This window comes from Electrophorus electricus, chromosome 2, assembly GCF_041902795.1.
Source record: "Electrophorus electricus isolate QZ-2024a chromosome 2, ASM4190279v1, whole genome shotgun sequence".
In the NCBI taxonomy this organism is placed as follows: domain Eukaryota; kingdom Metazoa; phylum Chordata; class Actinopteri; order Gymnotiformes; family Gymnotidae; genus Electrophorus; species Electrophorus electricus.
In genome coordinates, this window is record NC_137498.1 from 32,260,189 (window position 1) to 32,278,519 (window position 18,331).

Consider the following 18,331-nt stretch of genomic DNA (forward strand, 5'->3'; position numbering starts at 1 on the left):
GACTTCAAGTGTGAGAGATACTCAGATTTTCAAATCTGTTGGATTTTCAAAATCCTGTGGTATGTACCAGGCTTTAGAAACAAATGGTGATTAGGAATGAGAGACAAGGTTATCCTAATTATTAGACAGATAAAGCAGTGGAAACTAAATTATATGGGCTGACAGCAGTTATCTGCATGGAGTATTATAGGGATTTGTTCATAATTACTATGACTAGTGGTGGTAGAATGCTCACTCATTATGGAGTATAAAGGTTTTCTATAACACCCAAGCTCCAAAAAAAAGCCTCACTGGGTTAGCTCTTTTTTGACCTAATGCTGCTTATAGGTGAATTAGTAATAATGCAGCATGGAGTTATTAACTCCTTCAGTGGATTGCTTTATACAGTATCTGCTTAATCTTGGTTTTATTGTCTTAAAATATCAGTAGTACAACTGAGCAGGAGAAAAGACTTCATTTTGCTGTCAGCTGGAATGAGCTGAACCTGAAAGGCTTCCTGCCCATCCACTTTTCCAGCCTGCCTTCCTCCAGCCGGCTCCTTCAAGGAGACATGGTGGCCCTTCGTGCTGACCCCACACAATGCGCTTGATGGACAGCGATAAGAAGTCTATAGATGTGGGAGACTTGCTTTGCTCACATGGACGCATGAGTTCACTGGGTGCTCAGAGATGATCTGAAATTATGCCAGGGCCATGGCTACACCCCATCCAGGGGAGTGATGGTTGGCTTCATCATGAATGATGACCATCCTTGAGGAATTTGTGGTTAGATGGTCTTTAAGTGATTGGCCCAGCAAGCCTGTTGTTTAAGAGTATTCATGGCGGGTGCCTTGACCTCATTGCAAACAGAACCAGCACTGCAGGAGAGGCTAATGTGAAAGCTTTAGTTGAATTAATGTTAAACCTTCATACTAATACATTATTCTGATTGGTACCACTGATTGGTACCTCTAGTACTTGCATTGTTTGGACAGGTCATAAAAAAACTTTGTAGTGGACAGGCAGAATGCAGTGTTGTGTAGTGCCTGCTTGTGAAGGCACCCTGGGACCATTATTTATATGTAGTCTTCCCTTTGTCCAATAGAATGTTGGCCCTGTTGAGACTTTTAAATTGACTATTATCACCATTGTTACATAGTGCTTGCCAAAGGCCTGCTGTGAAAAAAAAATTATTAAAACTCCTCTTGTATAATTCTAAGGAATGCATAATAGCATGGTTTCTATGGTAACTTGGAAAGCCCAGAAAAACCTACAATCCCATCCCTATAGGGACATTAATTGTTCTTTCACCAGTTATGCAGAACTTTGTAGAAGCACTCTTTTACCGTTTCGCCTTCTTATGGGAGATCCATTTTTAGCAGCATCATGTGTGTTAGATGAAGGTTGGGGATAATCACTGTAGTAAGATCTCCAGAAGCATGGCAGCGACCACAGTCTTTAACCCATACGCATGCTGCTGTAATGTTTATAGTGTTGGCATACTGATCCCCTCCCCCTCTTCCCCTCCTTTCCATCCTGCAGTCCATCCTACTCCTGGGAGCTGTGGCTGTGGCCTGTCTGGCTCTGGACCTCCTCTTCCTCCTCTTCTACTCCTTCTGGCTCTGCTGCCACCGCAAGAAGAGCGAGGAGCAGCCCAACGCCGACTGCTGCTGCACTGCCTGGTGTGTCATCATCGCCACCCTCGTGTGCAGGTGAGTGCTCGCCGCCAATACGGCTCCCCACAGCTTGCTGCGGCCTCATGTCAGTTTTGACAGTACTAAACGATCATTATAATTCTTACTGGCTAGCTTTCACAAAGGGCCAGCACCAGGTTTTATTCATACTGGTTAGATTCTTTAGCGTGGCGGCTGAGTGAGCTGCTGGAAGTCAATGTGGTCCCTTAGCTCATATATGTTACACATGGCTTTTTAACATGCACAATATCCACAGTCGTTTTCTCCTTTACCATGCCTGTTGACATCCTGGCTGCAATTAACATTTGTAGGTTAACGGCCCATGTCCAGAGCAGATTTCTAAGCTTTATATTACTCTTAAGACTGCAGTAAGACTGCAGATTTTAGTCCTTGCCCCTCTGACATTTGAATTGTGGCCATGCTCATCACAGCCAAGGGAAGGCTTTGTGGGTTTTATGACTGTCTTATGTTTCTATAGTATAAGCTGATATGAATATCAAGCATGATGATTAAATTGTTCTTGCAAATCCTTGCAGTATATGATGTGTATAAGCAGTTTAGAACACCTGATATTGAATTCATGGCACGTTAAACTTGTGATAATAGATTTTCATCCCAACCTAAGTTGATTTCCATCTTCTTCCAGTTGATGTTGTGTTTATTGCATTGGTTTAAAGAAAAGAGCAACTTGTTTTGTTTCTTCGCTTATTTCTTATGCCCCCCCTTCTCATGACAAAGCCTCTTCAGTTCACTTGGGCAGTGCATCATGGGTGTTTAATTTCTGATCACTGACGTGTAGCTTATTTTGACTCCTGTGGCAGCATGCAAATGGAGTATTTTTAGAACAAATCCCTTGTATTCAGAGCAGGTGAGGTGGTTTTATCTCCTCCCAGGGCCTTGGGTGTATCTGAGGAGGGTTTACCTACTGCCAGCACCTCGGCTGTGTGTGAGGTGGGTTTATCTCCTCCCAAACACAACTGTGGTCTTGGTTTAAGCTGCTCTGGCTGGTAATGGGGCAAGTATCTTGTGTAGTAATGTCATGAATTGTCACATACATGTGAATAATCAAATGTATCTGTCCATCACTTGGCATAGGATGCAGTACTGTGTTTTTGCGATTTTAAAAAAAGCATCTTTTCCATCTTACTTATTTGCTAAGAATCTCAACATCATATTACATCTTAATCACATTTATTGGCAGTATAGAATTGATTATGCTGGACAATCTATTTGGAGTGCATTTGACGATGTCTGTAAAGTCATTCAGTCTTGTTGGGCTGTTGCCAGGGGTTATATGCTGAGATGTCTTGGAAAAGGAACAATAGCAATTATTCTAAACTGAAATTGTTTTGACATTTCTGTAACATGATTATGATTTCACTGCCAGATGGTTTCATTTATTGTAATAACATGTTCTGTGCTGGGAATCATAGCTGTTGGCTTGTTAAGCTACTGCAGCAAATTCAAGGGGTGTGTGTGTTTATTTATTTGTTTGATTATTATTATACAATTTATATTATTATACAAGTTAAGTTGTTTGCTCAAACCCCTGCAATTGTATAGCTGTTTTCTTACGAGCTCATACAAGTTTGATTCATCCTGCCAGGCTGAAACTTTGTGCAGCTGAACCCCAACCCTCCCTCCCAGGTTTCTGCAAGCTCTTATAGCAGAAAGGCGATCCAGGGAGCAGATTCCCCAATGTGATCTGTGGAATTCTTAATGCGGCCCTTTTGTTGGTGCGGCAGTCCAATGGAGCAGGGCGACAGTGGTGAATGGATGGGAAACTTGGGCCTCGGCTATTATCCAGCCAGACATCCTGCCACAAATGAGGTCCCATTGCCATGACAACATTTCTGCTCTTGCTCATACCATTGTATCAGCAATGGCGAGTTCATTCGCACAGTGGGCTGTATGGAAAACTTTTAATGAAGTCATGGGTTTGTATATCCAAGGATAAAATGTAGAGGACACAGGCTGCTGACCATGTGGTGTTTTATTGTGAAGCAGATGGTTGAAAGTGCAGAGCATGGTTTGAAATATGCCATTGCCTGTCAATATACTGTTGCCTGTCATTTAAAAAAATGTTACTGATGTTAAACCCCATGGTGATGTACAAGGACATTCATGCATGCCTCTCAAGATGTGGCTCTGCATGCAGCTGCATTCAATTTACAACTTTAATTACAACTTTGGTTCACCCAATTCAGGTAGACCTACTCAAAATTCACAGCCCAAATGCCCTGCTCCCCTGTTCCTTTTTCAATCTTCCTTCCTCATTTGTCCTTATCCGTCAGAGTGAGTGCAGCCATTCACCAGTCAGGCCTTTGAGCTGGTCCAATCAGAGAGCACCCTAAGCTTTGCATAATTAGAGGCAGCAGAATCAGGCTGGGAATGACCAGTTGTTTACCAGACCGGGCCTGTTGCTTATCGTGCTCTGTAGGGGAGCAGGACTAGCGTGGACTTTTCTCTCCTTGTCTGGCCACTTCACCAGCAGAACTCATGTATCCCTGCCCTGATGAGAAACTAATGCATTACTTGCCTGTTTAGTTGCTGCTGTTTAAGATCACCCGTTAGATTACAGAGAGTAACTTGCAGTCACCATAAGCCATTGTGAGACAAGTCTATGTGCGAGTCAAAACCTCTTCACAAAATGGGACATCTTAGCCTGAAAAATGTCGCACAGTACAAGCAGTCGAGAATTTGTTCCCTGCCAGCAGAGAGGATATGGGTTTGCATTTGGTTGCTACAGTACTTGTGTCCTCCCGGACATTGTTTTGTGGCTGTGGGAAAAATAATAGTGCCACTTGACTCCCTTTTGAATGATGGCACATTGCTATCTGAGTAGCCAAATGAGTTATGACAGCAGAGCATGCACTTGGTGTCAAGATAATGTCCTGAAGAGTTACTGAGCAGTAGTGTCTCGCTCGCTTGCTCTCTCGCTCTCTCTCTCTCTCTCTCTCTCTCTCTCTCTGTCTGTCTGTCTGTCTGTCTGTCTGTCTGTCTGTCTGTCTGTTGGACTGGTCTGTGTGGGAGGGGATGCACATTCTCAGACAGGGTCCCTCTTCCTGTGAGCCGCTGCTGAGGAGCATCCGGATGCATGACTAGAGGAAATGCCCACTCCATGATGAAGGCGGTCCTCGTGGGAGCAAGGGACTCCATCTTAAATGGCAGTGAGCACCTGCTGTCAGAGTGTTTCTCCTAAAGTACTAAATACTAAAACATTTTTCTGCCTAGTTTTCCACTGGCCTTGGGGCAATTCTTTTTGAAAACCTTCATAGCACAAGTTGGGGAACAAACTGTTCATTTAGCTGTGAGGAAAAAGCTCATGAGCTCTGTATTTCTACATGACTGACTTTAAAAATGCTATGTCATCATCACCTCAGTCATGATCATAAATCTTTTTAACAGGCAACACACACATCTTGCAGTGCCAACCAGTCAAGGTGAGATGAAGATCAGCTCATGCGCTAAGAGCCATTCCACTGTCAGTGGTTAGTGGAAGCTTATTTCTGGCTTGTGGCCAGCCCATCCATCCTTAACAGTAAATATTTTAATCAGCATCTGCTGTGTTTTCACTTGTGTGGTTAAGAGATTGCTAAGATATTACACACACAGTCTTGGCTGTGGTACAAAGCTCTGACCCAAGTTTATCATCTTTATCAGGAGGTGCACACACACGCTCATGCCCTCCTACTCATGGCCTCTGTACTCTGAGAAACATGCTGCCACCCAGAAGCCCAAGAGCAAACCTCTGTTTATTCATCTTCGCTAGTGAATGAGGTGAGAGCACACTCCGGACGCAGCCGGAGAGCCAGTCTTTTCCCAGTGGACTGGACACATAGCTTCCCATGCCTGAACGCTGGCACAGTTCAGGAAATAACAGTGGGATTGAAGTGTGACTTTCTCTGCAGTTGATTGCACTATAATCAGTGTGGATGATGGGCCAAAAGAAGCTTTCCATAAAATGTTTGAATTCCACCACCCCCCTCACACACCCCCATGCCATGGTACAGTCTTAGTACTCTTTAGAGCTTTGCTTCTGAGGCCAAATATTTCTGTTATGCTTTCTGTAAAGTCACAGTGGATGTGAGTGAGAGCATAGAACATGGACCTGCATCTACAACCATGCCACATTCAACAAAATGGAGGTTGCTAATGGTGTCTCATTAAGGGGCTCTTTTGTTACCAAATTACCCACTTGACAGCTCTTGACTGGCAAGAAGCTTGGTTTGATTGTGGTTGTTTACCACTTCAATCTATATGATCATTGATTTAGCTGAACAAAGGAGGCATGGAAGCAGGAATGTCAAGCAGATAAGTGGTGGAATCTTGCCTGCGTGGAATGGATTCCATCATAGTGTACAAATGTAGGAATGAGACAGATTTTTAGAACTCTTGACAATCTTCCCTCATTCCCTATTAAGTGTGTACAGCAGGACAGTAGCTAATGGATTCTGTAACCTTTGTAGTGTACTAGCCTATATTACAAATAGGGGACTATACTGGTTTCAGCTCTTAAAGGTGATGAAGTTGTGGGATAAATGTTTTGAAAATGGAGTTCTGTCACTGTGAACCAAGTTCTGTGAATTTAAAACACAATTTATGGTGCAATATCTGTTTAAATAAAACCACTTGAACCCAGATAATAGAAACAGGGAGTTTAGTTCTTTCTGGGCACTTTCAAGACTGTTCCATCTCAGTGCATGCCTGAGTTTTATATTCACTCTAAAAATGTGCTTTTGACTTTAAGTATGGCTTTGATTTCTGACTGCTTTTGTTTAGCTTATGCGTTATTTAATCTAAAGAGAATGCCTCCAGATGTGTTACACTCTACAAGAGAAAGCTAAACGGAGCTGACGGAATGGTGCCTAGATAAATAAGATATGGGCAGACTTGGTTTGGAAGCAAAATGGGACATGTAGCGTTACCATTTTGCAGGCTTTGTATCATTTCATATCAAAGGTGTCTGATTATGGTTTTGTGGTCGTCCACACATGCTCATGAGTGTGTGAAGAACCTGGTTTGATTTTGGCTTTTTATTTTGCTGTCTCAATCATGCACTCTCATTTGGGAGTTGCACTGTTGCATTATTGAAGTTTATGGAAGTCTACGGCTAGACTTAGCTGAACCACAAATTATGCTCGTCAGAATCTACAATGAGGGAACCTATGACATCACTCGGCTGGTGATGCAGAACTCCCAGTATAGCGACTGCTGTCCACGCAAATACACAAGTCATGAGCCATGTCCACAATATAATACGATGACTCTGAGGGCAGTGGTGGTCTCATTCAATAACTGTGTACAGCAGTCCCCCCCTGGCTTGGGGACCCCCTTGCTAAACCCCCTCTGGACTGAGGTGTCCTTTTAATGAGATGAGGCTAGCAATGTTCCTGATGTCTTACTAGCAATAACCTCTACAGAGAAATAAACCGTCACTCACCATTACTTTTAAATAGAATCAGGAGAACTAGGTGGCAGTGTTTTGCTGCATGTCTAGAAAGACAGCAGTGGATGTGCTTAGGGATGGGCTCTCAGCCTGTGCTGGACACATCTGCAAGACTCTAGTCCAGCCTAGCAGGGCCATGTGGTGCCTGAAGAGCACCCGCCAAGAGCGTAGCCTGTCCCAAGCACACGCCCACTCATGCTGCTCATGTGCATGGGTATGCGCTGCCTGCCTGATGTTTTCCTGCCCGCTGGTGGTGGATTTGCATGTCATGTGCTCCTGGAGTCCTTGTAGTGTCATGTGCTCCTAAATTGCTCATCTGGTGGAAGAGGTCAAAGGGTGCCAAGGGTCAAGGGTTCGATCCCTAAGCGAGCACACGAAGTGACACGGTGATAAATGTTGAAATCCCTCTGATGGAGCATCTGCTAAATGCGGTAAATGTACAATCAAAGGCACATCTCTGCATGACTTGGTTCTTTCTACATGCACGAGTCAGCAGTTTTAGCTTCAAAGTAATTAACTGGGTCTTCAGCTGCATCCTTGAATGCAATGACTGTAGAAGTCAGGCTGTGTTGGATGAAACATCGACTGATTAAGTACTCTGCACTTTGGGGTTCATTGTTTCAGGCTGGAAATGCATGCTGTCTCTTTCTGGAGCAGTTCTTTCTCTCCCCTTGGTTACATTCTTCAAATGCATTGTGTTTTGATGCAAGGAACAGATAGCAGTGTGTAAAGAAGGACCCAGCATCATATGTGCTGAATGAGAATGAGTGGTAGTTCCCCATGCAGCATTTTGCAGATACAGACCATCATAGAGTGGTGTGTGTTCAGCTCTGATTTCATCTAGTAACAGTTCTGTTCACATCACTAGTAGGATGTATATTTGTTTAACTAAAGCCCCTGCAGATTAACTCTGATATACTGCCTTGTCAGATTGCTGGGAACACTGGCCAGGCCACGCTGCCCTGGTCACTTGACTACACCCCCAGGGAGACAACAGGGTGATGGCTCTGTCCCCACTCCCTGACCGGCAGAGGCCTGCACCAGCATGCCCCAGCAGTGGTGGCTACATACCACAGAAAGAGGGGGATATCTGATCGCAGTGCACTCCACTATGCATGGCTACGCAGAGCCTAACTTTGAGGCTGCTCTAAGCTCCCACTGGCAGGCTGTGCTGCATAAGTCAACATCTTTCCTTCAGATTCACCCCGCTTCAGAATCACCAAGACCCAGCTTCACATGCCCCACATGCCAGGGCTCTGCAGTGTAGTGCTTGAAGGGCTCACAGGGCTGAAGTCTCGGGGAGTGCTCCTCAAGCCACAGCCCTCTGGCTGAGAACCACTGTTACGACCCCCACCCCCTGCAGCTCAGTGACTCTTTGTTCTTTCACTGGAGCTCTGTAATGGAGCGGCGCCTGCTCAGTGTCTCACAATGGAGCTGGGTAACTCTGTAGAAAGTGAAGGAGACATGGTGCGAAGAAGCAACTTCCCACAAAGCTGGCGTACTCTAGTGTCACCTGGCGAAAAGGCAATAAACTGGTACAACATGCCTTTTCTTCTTTATCCTTGACTATGGGTATGGGTAGATAAGATCGTCTTTACTATGCCACATACAGAGTGCGAAGGAGAAGGAGTGTTTGTGGGGCAGCGCATTTCCTGGGTGGCCTGCTCTCCGTATCTAGTCAGCAGGAGCCCCAGGGATGATCGATTTAATTTCTCACTTTCTCGGCCACAAAGCCACGTCTGTTTTAACAGGCCAGCAGTGTGAGAATCAGTGTTTGGTTTCAGGGCTGAGGGCGATTCTTCTCCTGCAGCCTGGACTGGTCGCTGGTGTTCCCCAGACACACACACAGCCTGCTTGCCCCACTGGTACACGATATGGACCCTGACACTATATTGTTATATTCCTGCATACTGCAATTACATTATGCTTTGCAATATAGGAACAGACATTGATGAGTTTTAAAGTTACAGGCACTAACTAACAGAAATAAGTGATTGGTTATGTTGATGACCTTGTTTCTGCAAAAAATAAGATGGTTAACTAGAGCATTCCAGAATATGTGCTATTGGTATGGGAAGATGTAGCTAAATAAATACCATGTATATGTCATATGTCTCCATTTCTTTATATTATCTTGGGTGGATTAGTAACGTACATATTTTACAGTACCATTTTTTTTTTGTTAGTTTATTTAAACAATTTTGAATGGCTAATATGACAATCAGCCAGGAAGTGTAATTCACTTATCGGATATTTTCTCCCTCATCTAGGCCATCTTCTTTTTTTGCCTAGTTTATTGCTAAAACATTGAGATATGCATCATATTTGTCATATTTAATTTACTTTTTAAGAATTCCTTTATTGGCAGTTTTTCTGTAGTAAACATGTAGTAAAAAAGGGTTTCTGGCTTCTAAGTGGGTCATTTGGCTTGTGCTTAGGTATTAAAGATAGACCTGGATTATTTTCACCTAAATCAAGTATGTATGTTGGATAATGTAAATGCCACATTCCTCCAAACATCTGGAAAGCCCTCATCAGGAGCTTCTGTGGTTTGTCAGGATGGCAGTAAGCAGACCAGACTACTAATGGCAGTGTCCTAGTATCAGCCCATTCTAAGCTAAGAACAGTATACTGTTCTTAGGACACTGAGATAAGAACAGTATACTCAGTGGCAGCTTAGAATCTTCAATGGAAGATCTCTGCATTTAGCTTGTAGCTCAGCTTCTCAAATGGAGGATCTTTGCTGGTTTGTCTGCTGTCACGCACCAAAACTCTGGTCACCGCTGCAGCAGGGTTGCCTGGTTGTCGGTACAGGCTTCTCCAGGGACTCAGTTTGGCCTCCATTCTTCTTCTTCTTCTTCTTCTCCTCCTCCTCTTTCACCTCTTCATGTCCACTCTCTTTTTATCCCACTACAGTGCTGGCATTGCCGTTGGTTTCTATGGGAATGGAGAGACCTGCGATGGAGTGACCCGGCTCACCTACTCACTTCGACATGCCAACCGCACCGTGGCTGGGGTCCAGAGTCTGGTGAGGATCAACATTCAAATCCCCCTTGTTTCATGCTATATTCATTTGGGTCATGTAAGCCTCAGGTCTGAAAATTTAACAGTTTCTTCTATGCTTGTGTGTAGGTTTCAGACAGCGCCTCTTCCCTGAACCAGACTGTAGATGAGAACCTGAAGCATTTAGAGGGCCAGTACCAAAAGCACACAGACTATGTGTCCATAGTGCAGAAGCTTCAGGGCCAGCTGGACGAGATGGTAAAGCAGATGGTGGCGATCCCCTTCTGGAGCAATCCCAGTATCTCTCTAGAGGACCTGGCTGCCAGGATTGAGCTCTACGACTGGTACAGGTGAGACTAGGCAAAACTGAAGCTTCAAGGCAAGGCCTTGTTTTGTTTGTCGTGTCTAAAGCATATATAATGCGTGGTGTGGCTGGCTGTAGGTTTTCCATTTGTGCAGGCAATATTAGAATGCCCGTGTGTTCATGGTATCCCCGAAAGCACTTTTCTGAAAGTTTTAGGCTCAGATGCGAGTATGTAAATAAACAGAGAGGATGGAAAAAAGGAATAGCTGAAAGAAATTCTGGCTGTCACATCAAGCATGAACAGTGTTCTCTCAGGAAGCATGTGAATTAGCATTCTGTTTGCATTGTGTGGCTGTCAGCCTCTTGTCGCCATTTACATGTCTCTTGGAATGGAACTCTGCCCAGGGCTTTCACTTCTCATTTCTCAGTTTTTGCTTCTCACCATTTCCTTTACAGACCCTTATTTCTTTTGCCTGCAGGGAGAGGTCAAATCCGAAATCAGAATCATATATCAGGATTTCACATTTGTGATATTGCCAGCCTTACATTATTTGACCGAGATCCCATTTATGGCAAAAGGGCAGAGAACAGAAGCTGTTACGCTTGATGCGTAAAGTAATTTGCGGAAGCTCAGTCGGAACCCCTCTGTTTGTGTCTCTGTCTCCACGTTTGCTGCTGTCCCTCACCGTAGGGCTATGTGTTCCGCACAAAAGCATGCTTGAGTGGCTAGGCCTACGCCGGGACCACAGCGACGGGCTGGGGAGCTGTGGATCTGTCCACTTTCAAAAGTGTCGACAAGGACAGCAGAGCAGCAGGAAGTGCTCAGACATGGACAGCTCAGTTCAGTTATCTGTGCTTCCCCAGCTCAGCCTGAACACTCTCAGTGGGGAGTTTACCACTCACTGATTAGTAGGGGTTAGTTCACATAGTTCAAAGGGGTTAGATCACATGTAAACACACAGGCATAATATACACACAGCCACAATAAATATTGGCATAAGGTTTATGAGGGTTGCTTCTACATGTGAGTGCACGCGCACACACACACACACGCACCATAAATGTTGGTGTAAGGAGTGTGTCTCAGTGTTAATGGATCTGTGCTGTTCTCAGGTGGCTGGGCTACTTGGGACTGCTCCTCTTCGATGTGCTCATCTGCCTTCTGGTGCTCTTCGGCCTCATCCGCAACTCCAAAGGAACTCTCATTGGGTAGGTGGGGTCATGTGGCCTTCTCTGGTGGGAAGAGTCATAAGACTGGAGAACTAGGCCTTCTTTGCTTGCTTAGGGGTAGAGTCCCAGATGACTGCAGACCCCCTGCCTGCTGCTTCTGTCACTTCTGTCACTGCCTCTACTGTTGCCTTGATTCCACTAGGATTGCTTGATAGTATGAGTGTATTGCTAATTGAATAAAAGCAAACTATCACATTTTGAAGAGAACATCCGCTTAGGTCCACCAAGCGCAGACTATTTAGGACATCCCAGTATTTATGGTATATAAAGAATTTAACCTGGCATCCTTCCCAGGCAGGGAGAAGACCACACACAGTCATACACTTGTGTCTATGTGGAATGGCATGGAATCTTAACTGCACTGAAAGGAGCATTTTCCTAGCTGTACAACCAAATTGCCCCACACAACATTTCGAATAAGTGTCACAGAAAGCAACTATGGTTTATTTTTACTGAATGCAGTTACATGGAATTTTCTCTTGCTGTCCATATTTTTCATTTTATTCTAAAACATCAGTATTGCTGCTTTGTGGCATGTGTGTGGATAGCAGCTGTTTTTCTTAAACATTCCATTCACGAGTGCTTCACAATCAGCTTCTGGCTGTGTTCAGTTTGTCTCCATCAAAGTGGTCTAATGAGACCTCAGTGTTGCTCCGTTATAGGCCTGTTATTGGCAGCTCTCTTCAGTACAGGCTGGGAAATTCGAATCTCTCCGTGACTTCCCCTGTAGAACTGCTACTATAGCGGTGAAGGAGAAGAAGCCTGTTGTCTGGCTGTTCACTTGAAGGACTAAGTCTCACAACTGACAGCTCCTGCAATGCAGTTCTGGGGTTGCACTCTAGCCAAACACTTGGGGCTTACTTGGCTAGAATCTGTTTGAGTGCAACAGGTCTGTTTGTCAGTAACTGATTTTACATTATTTTAGGGGTATAAATATACCAGGTTTTATATTTCTGCTGCCCTTTTAATACTGTCTTCATTCAAATACAAGTGATGTGTGCATTTATTATTGCCTACCTAAGGCCATATTACACCAGACAGGTTGCTGTATCGTGCAAAGCCTTGACTCTAATAATAGCATCACCCAGGTTATTATCTCTACACTGACACTGGGGTGTGAGTTTAATGATGCTCGCTCTCTCAGGTCCTTTCAGCTAGTAGTCATGTTAATCTGTGGCGACATACAGACAAACTGACGTCATTAGCCTGCTGTTCCCTGCCCTTCCCTGGCTGCCTCCGTCAGAGCTCAACTCATTGAGCATCTTAACATTAAGCAGTGACAATTCTAGAGAAGCTTGTGGGTGTTGTTAGAACAGTAAGTTAATGTCAGATTGCTGCTTCTACGGAGTGAGAATTCTAGTGGCTGATTTCTCCCAATCATCTCTTTTGGAAGTGGACTGCACTGAATGGAAGTTTGTGAAGACCACTTAGCATTTACATGTTCACCAGCACATGTTCAGGTTAGTGAATTAATAGGCTTACCTGTGGTTACTTCTCTGGCTTTTGAAATATGGTCTTGAAAAGGGTTCCTAGGTGAACAATACCTTTAAAGGCAGTTGTGTTTCTAATGGGTTATGGAGATGAGAGTCCATACATGTGAAGTTGTGATAGAGAGCCACATATAATAAGGGGATTCCCATGGAACACTGCCTGGTGTTGTTGGGTTCTAAGGGTCACCACACAGTGTGATTTGCCTGTTTTCTCTCTCTCTCTGCAGGGTTTGTTTACTGTCTCTCTCTCTGTTTCTGTTCTCTGTTTCTGACTGATTACTGTTTCTGTTTCTGACTCTCTGCAGGTTCTGATTACTGTCTCTCTGGTTCTCTCTGTGCAGGGTCTGTTTACTGGCTCTGTTTCTGTCTCTCTCTCTCTCTCTCTCTCTCTCTCTCTCTTTCTGTCTCTGCAGGGTCTATTTACTATCTCAGTTTGCCTCTCTGTGTACATTGTTTGTCTCTCTGTTTCTGTCTCTCTGCAGGGTCTGTTTACTGTCTCTCTCTCTCTCTCTGTTTCTGTCTCTCTGCAGGGTCTGTTTACTGTCTCTCTCTCTGTTTCTGTCTCTCTGCAGGGTCTGTTTACTGTCTCTCTCTCTCTCTCTCTCTCTCTCTCTCTCTCTGTTTCTGTCTCTCTGCAGGGTCTGTTTACTGGGTGTATTGGCGCTGGTTATCAGCTGGGGATCACTGGGTTTGGAACTGGCTGTCTCCTCGGTGAGTGTCTCCATGGCAACACAACCCTGTACAGAGGGATGCCAAGCTCTGTGTGTGTGTGTGTGTGTGAGAGAAGTGTTTCAGCCTCTCATATCACATATGTCAGATACGTCACATATAGTATGTGTCTGCCACTTTATTGAGGAAAAAATGAGTTTTTGAACGATGACACTTTCATTCATGCTTGTTCAAGTTTTAACTCCATGTTTGTCTGTTAAGCACAGTAGCCACAGCCCATTCTAATGCTAATAATGTGTATTTCATGGTGGGAATAGCATTGTAGTGGGAATAATGCTAGGTTTATGGCATTAGTATTTCACAGAGTGAAAAACTTTATCACTTATGTATGACTAATTTGAACTGTTGCTGTATGCAAATGTTCCTCCTACACCCTTGTTAGAAGCTCGTTATATTATTCATTATCCAACTGCCTACATTTGAATATGGTCAAACTTCTCGCCTCCACTGACATGAAGTTCCAGGTCCAAACAGAACTAGCCCAACACCCAGGAGTCTTATTTAGGAGAAGCTCTGTGTAGCATTTCAACAAAATTCCAGCTCCTTTCAGGTTGTTCAGCCATACTCAGCTCATCAGGGTGGCTTTTTTTCACAGAGCACCAGTGACTTTTGTGTGTCGCCGGACACATACGTCAGTGAGGTTGCCGAGAAGAACGCCATTATTGACAAAGGTGAGCTCTTACTGTCACACATTCTCTTCCTGCTATGGAACAACTTTTCTTTTTCACTTAGTGAGTCACTGGCAGTCAGCTGAATGTCACTTTACTCTTTCTTGGAGGGGGTCGTAGGCTGTGGCTTTTTTTCTCTATATGGAATGTTCCCTTGCCTGATTGTTTGTTTCCATGGCCACATGGAGGAGTGAAATCTTCACCTCACTCCTATCCCTCGCCTTGGAGGCCTTCCTCGCTTCCACGCTTGCACTGCCGTAGCAGGTGGCATGAGTAAATCACAGGAGTGTGTGTGTGTGTGTGTCTCCGTCCCACTCTGGGCGGCCTGAGCAGATGGAATAATGATGAAGTGATGACACGAGGGAAAAGAGGTCACACGTTTTAGTCCAGCCTGTTTTTTTTCTCTCCCTCTTTTTTCTCAATCGCTCTTCCTCTCTCTGTGGATCACATAGGAATGGACTGCATCTAGTGAGTTAGGAATGATAAGGTGGAGCAATACAGAGGTTGACATGATTCATCAGATAATCCATCTGTGCTTTTCTGTATGTGTGTATGAGACCCCATGCACACGCAGGTTGTGTCCACTGCTGCCTCTGGTGCGATGAGTGTGTGTGCTGTGCTGATGGTCAGGAGGAAGTAGGGCAGCAGAGACAGAATGCAGGACAGAGATGAGACCTTGGGTGCAGGGGAATGGGCCCACTATGGGAATACAGGCCCACTATGGGGCTATCAGTCATTCTGACTGTGTAGTCTGACCCCCATTTCCCTACCTCACCCCAATGTGCTCTCTCTCAATCTCTGCCTCACAATCCAAACACCCTAGTCTGCAGCTTCCATTTCTGATCAGAGACGTCCTCGTGGCCTGCAGAAAGCACCCCAGTAAGATGGGAAGTGTGACCAAGCAGATTAGTGGACCCTGCCCTTTCCCCCGCCATAAGCATTTCCTGTGCTCCAACCATAGTCCTCCTTCACCCATCTCTTGCCCTGCTTCCACTGATTTTGCTTTTACTGATTTTGTCCTCTTTCACATCTTTATCTTTTTTATTATTTGAACTTAAGAAAGCTGAGTGCCAGCTTCAGCCAATGGTGCAAATGACATTACTGGCAGAGCCGAAAGAAGGAATGCTGGGAGATTTAATCATGACAAAAGCTTGTGAATGTTAGTTTAGCTGTTGCCGTGGAAGTGCAGAAGAGTAAATGGCATGACCCAGTTGTGCACCCGTCCCCGCCTCTGTAATGCTCCAGGCTAGGGAACACGATGTCTGATGTTTTGTAGCAGTGTCTGAACTGAAGAGTGTGAAGTTCATTTTAATCTGAACTGAGCGAACTGCTTACCAATGGTGCACCCACCTCTGTGTGTGTGTGTGTGTGTGTGTGTGTGTGTGTGTGTGTGTGTGTGTGTGTGTGTGTGTGTCTTTTGCTAAGAAAGAGTGATTTTTCATCCTCTTCCAAAAGCTGAGCCTACTGTTCTGACTCAATTACTGATTGCTGCCTTTTTGACTCACTGTCTACGCAAATCCACACACTGCAGCGATGCGTGGTGTGTGAAAACCATGATTACATCCTGTGTTGGTGTTCTGGCTGTGTGGGTGGGTGGGTGACAGGGGGTTGTGTGAATATACAGCCCTTTCTGCATGGAAATAGAGCTTGGGAAGCTTTTTATAAACCTGTCCCAACAAACACATACACCATCACCCTGTCAGTGAGCATGCTCTCCCCTCGCAGCCTTCGTTAGCAGACTAATTAGCCGCCATGGAGGCTTTTGTGCCATGTCTTCTCTGCATTGAGAAGGGAGAGGATGAATGCTGACCTTGGTGCCTTGTGCTTCGAGGATGAATCCTGACCTTGGGAGCCTTGTGTTTTGAGGATGAATGCTGCGCTCGAGTGCCTCGTGTTACGTTAGTGTGCTACAGAGCTCTGCTATTTTGACACATCTGCCTCAGGTTGACCTGTCATGTACATGCATGTCCATGTGCATACTCATGCATGTGCGCGCTCTTGTGTATGTGGGTCATTCCATGCCAACTCACACAGGATTTATTACATTCATGAGACCATGAAAAATCCTACAGTCTAACTATTACAAATACTTTAGTTATCTTGATAAATATAGCTGCAGAGCTGTATTTTGACTGTATATTTGCCTAAGAAAAATGATTCCAATTTCCTTACATTTTTATGGGAAATGTATAAATGAATTAAATGTTTTCTTCATAAATCAGTAATTGTTGGAAAATGGTTTTTCATACTTTATATATTTTAAATCGTCCTTAGGGTTTCTTGGATATCTAGTACAAATTTTAACCCAGTTCAATAATGAAGGGAATTGGTGAGGCTTAGAATACACATACAAAGAATCGCAAACCTGAAGAAATTTAGTTCAGATGGCCAAACATCAAAAATTCATAACTAAAAAAGTGTCTGGAGTGGAGTTAGAATTTAAAAGTAGTTTTCACTGATTTGTCCATGAAATGAATTGAGAGGTTTAAGTGAGTTAGTAGATGGGTATATTAGCTGTAGGGTTAGCTGTGTAGAATGGCCCATGAAAATCTTGGCTTGAAGTGGCCTCTGTCACTGAGAGGGGTCTCTCTCATCTCCTTAGCCCTTCTTCCTTGCCTCACCGGTTGTGATCTGCCGATTCTCCTCTTCCCACAGACATCCTGCAGTACTACCTCCAGTGCAGCGTGGGACAGGCCAACCCATTCCAGCAGGTAATCCAATCTGCCTCATGTCTTGTGAACATTCTTGCTGGCTCTCCCTTGCCTGTCTGTCTAATGTACCTCTGTCTTAGCTTTCTGTTTACATGGTATATGTTGATAATACACCCCCATTATGTTTAGATATCCAGTCCTGGTTCCCACTGCTCTAGAGATGTACCAGCCCATGCTGGTTCGGCTGATCCACTTCCTCTTACCTGCCCTGAGCACCATTCTCCGTGGCTGCATTACCACGTGTTTTCCGTTACCTGCTTCTCTCTGTAGCAGACACCACTCCAGTGTGACAAATCTAATGAAGCTCCTCTCCTGATGGTATTGATGTGATTAATGTATATACCCGTAAAGCAACTCTGCCTCCAACTAGCCATGATGGATGACTGCAGACCCATTCATTTGAGTAAACTCTCATTGTATTTAAGCAGAGGCTAATAAGCATATGAAGAGGGCTTATTGATCTATATGGGCCAGTGCTTCCAGATGGTGTCTGACCAGTTCCACAAGAATCTCAGCAAACAGCTGAGGAAGTGATTTTTAGTGAAGTTAAAGTGCTTCCTTATCACCTGCGAAGAGAAGAGGATTTTAGTTAGCTCAAGGCCTTTTTAATCCATGAAAAAACACCTCCAGTTTAATCTGAAACAGGTCTGATAACAGTTTCTCTCTGTTAAAAGCTCCTACAAAGGCTTACTGATCTCATGTGTAGCAAATGACTGCAACAGCATCTTTAGAGCCATTCAGACAAGTTAGCAGTCAGTTTTCAGTTGTACAAACTGGAACAAACTGTATAGTCACTTTTACGGGTTTCTCATTTATTTCTTTTCTTTCTCCCTTCCGCATAATTTTATATGCTTTCAATGCTATTTTAAAAATAGAACTGTTGCTAAGACAGACCAAGCTCCTGCCATTTCTGCTCCCGCCAGTCGCAGGGGGATGTCAAATATTAAAGCGCTTCTTAAGATTTCTCGATTCCATCAGCCTCCAACGCACATCTTTTCTTCTTCCTGGATTCTCCCACCTGCTCGAGCCAGCACGAGCCCGGGCAGTCTGTTCTTTGCCGCGGCTAAGCCAAGGC

The 18,331-nt window shown here is 44.4% G+C and overlaps 1 protein-coding gene across 9 annotated transcripts in view; it reads left to right on the forward strand.

Moving 5' to 3' along the window:
• ttyh3a (tweety family member 3a) overlaps positions 1-18,331 on the forward strand; it is a 40,580-nt gene that overhangs the window by 11,296 nt on the left and 10,953 nt on the right. Inside the window, exons 2-8 of one of the 9 annotated variants that reach the window (XM_081699190.1) lie at positions 1,521-1,690; positions 10,038-10,149; positions 10,254-10,474; positions 11,542-11,637; positions 13,490-13,859; positions 14,473-14,548; positions 17,201-17,256. In XM_081699190.1, coding sequence (XP_081555316.1) covers positions 1,521-1,690; positions 10,038-10,149; positions 10,254-10,474; positions 11,542-11,637; positions 13,490-13,859; positions 14,473-14,548; positions 17,201-17,256 — 1,101 coding nt within the window. Of the gene's footprint in view, positions 1-1,520; positions 1,691-2,166; positions 4,843-10,037; positions 10,150-10,253; positions 10,475-11,541; positions 11,638-13,489; positions 13,860-14,472; positions 14,549-17,200; positions 17,257-18,331 lie in introns of those variants that run through there. The other 8 variants (XM_081699194.1, XM_081699199.1, XM_081699203.1 and 5 more) reach the window with 8 other exon arrangements.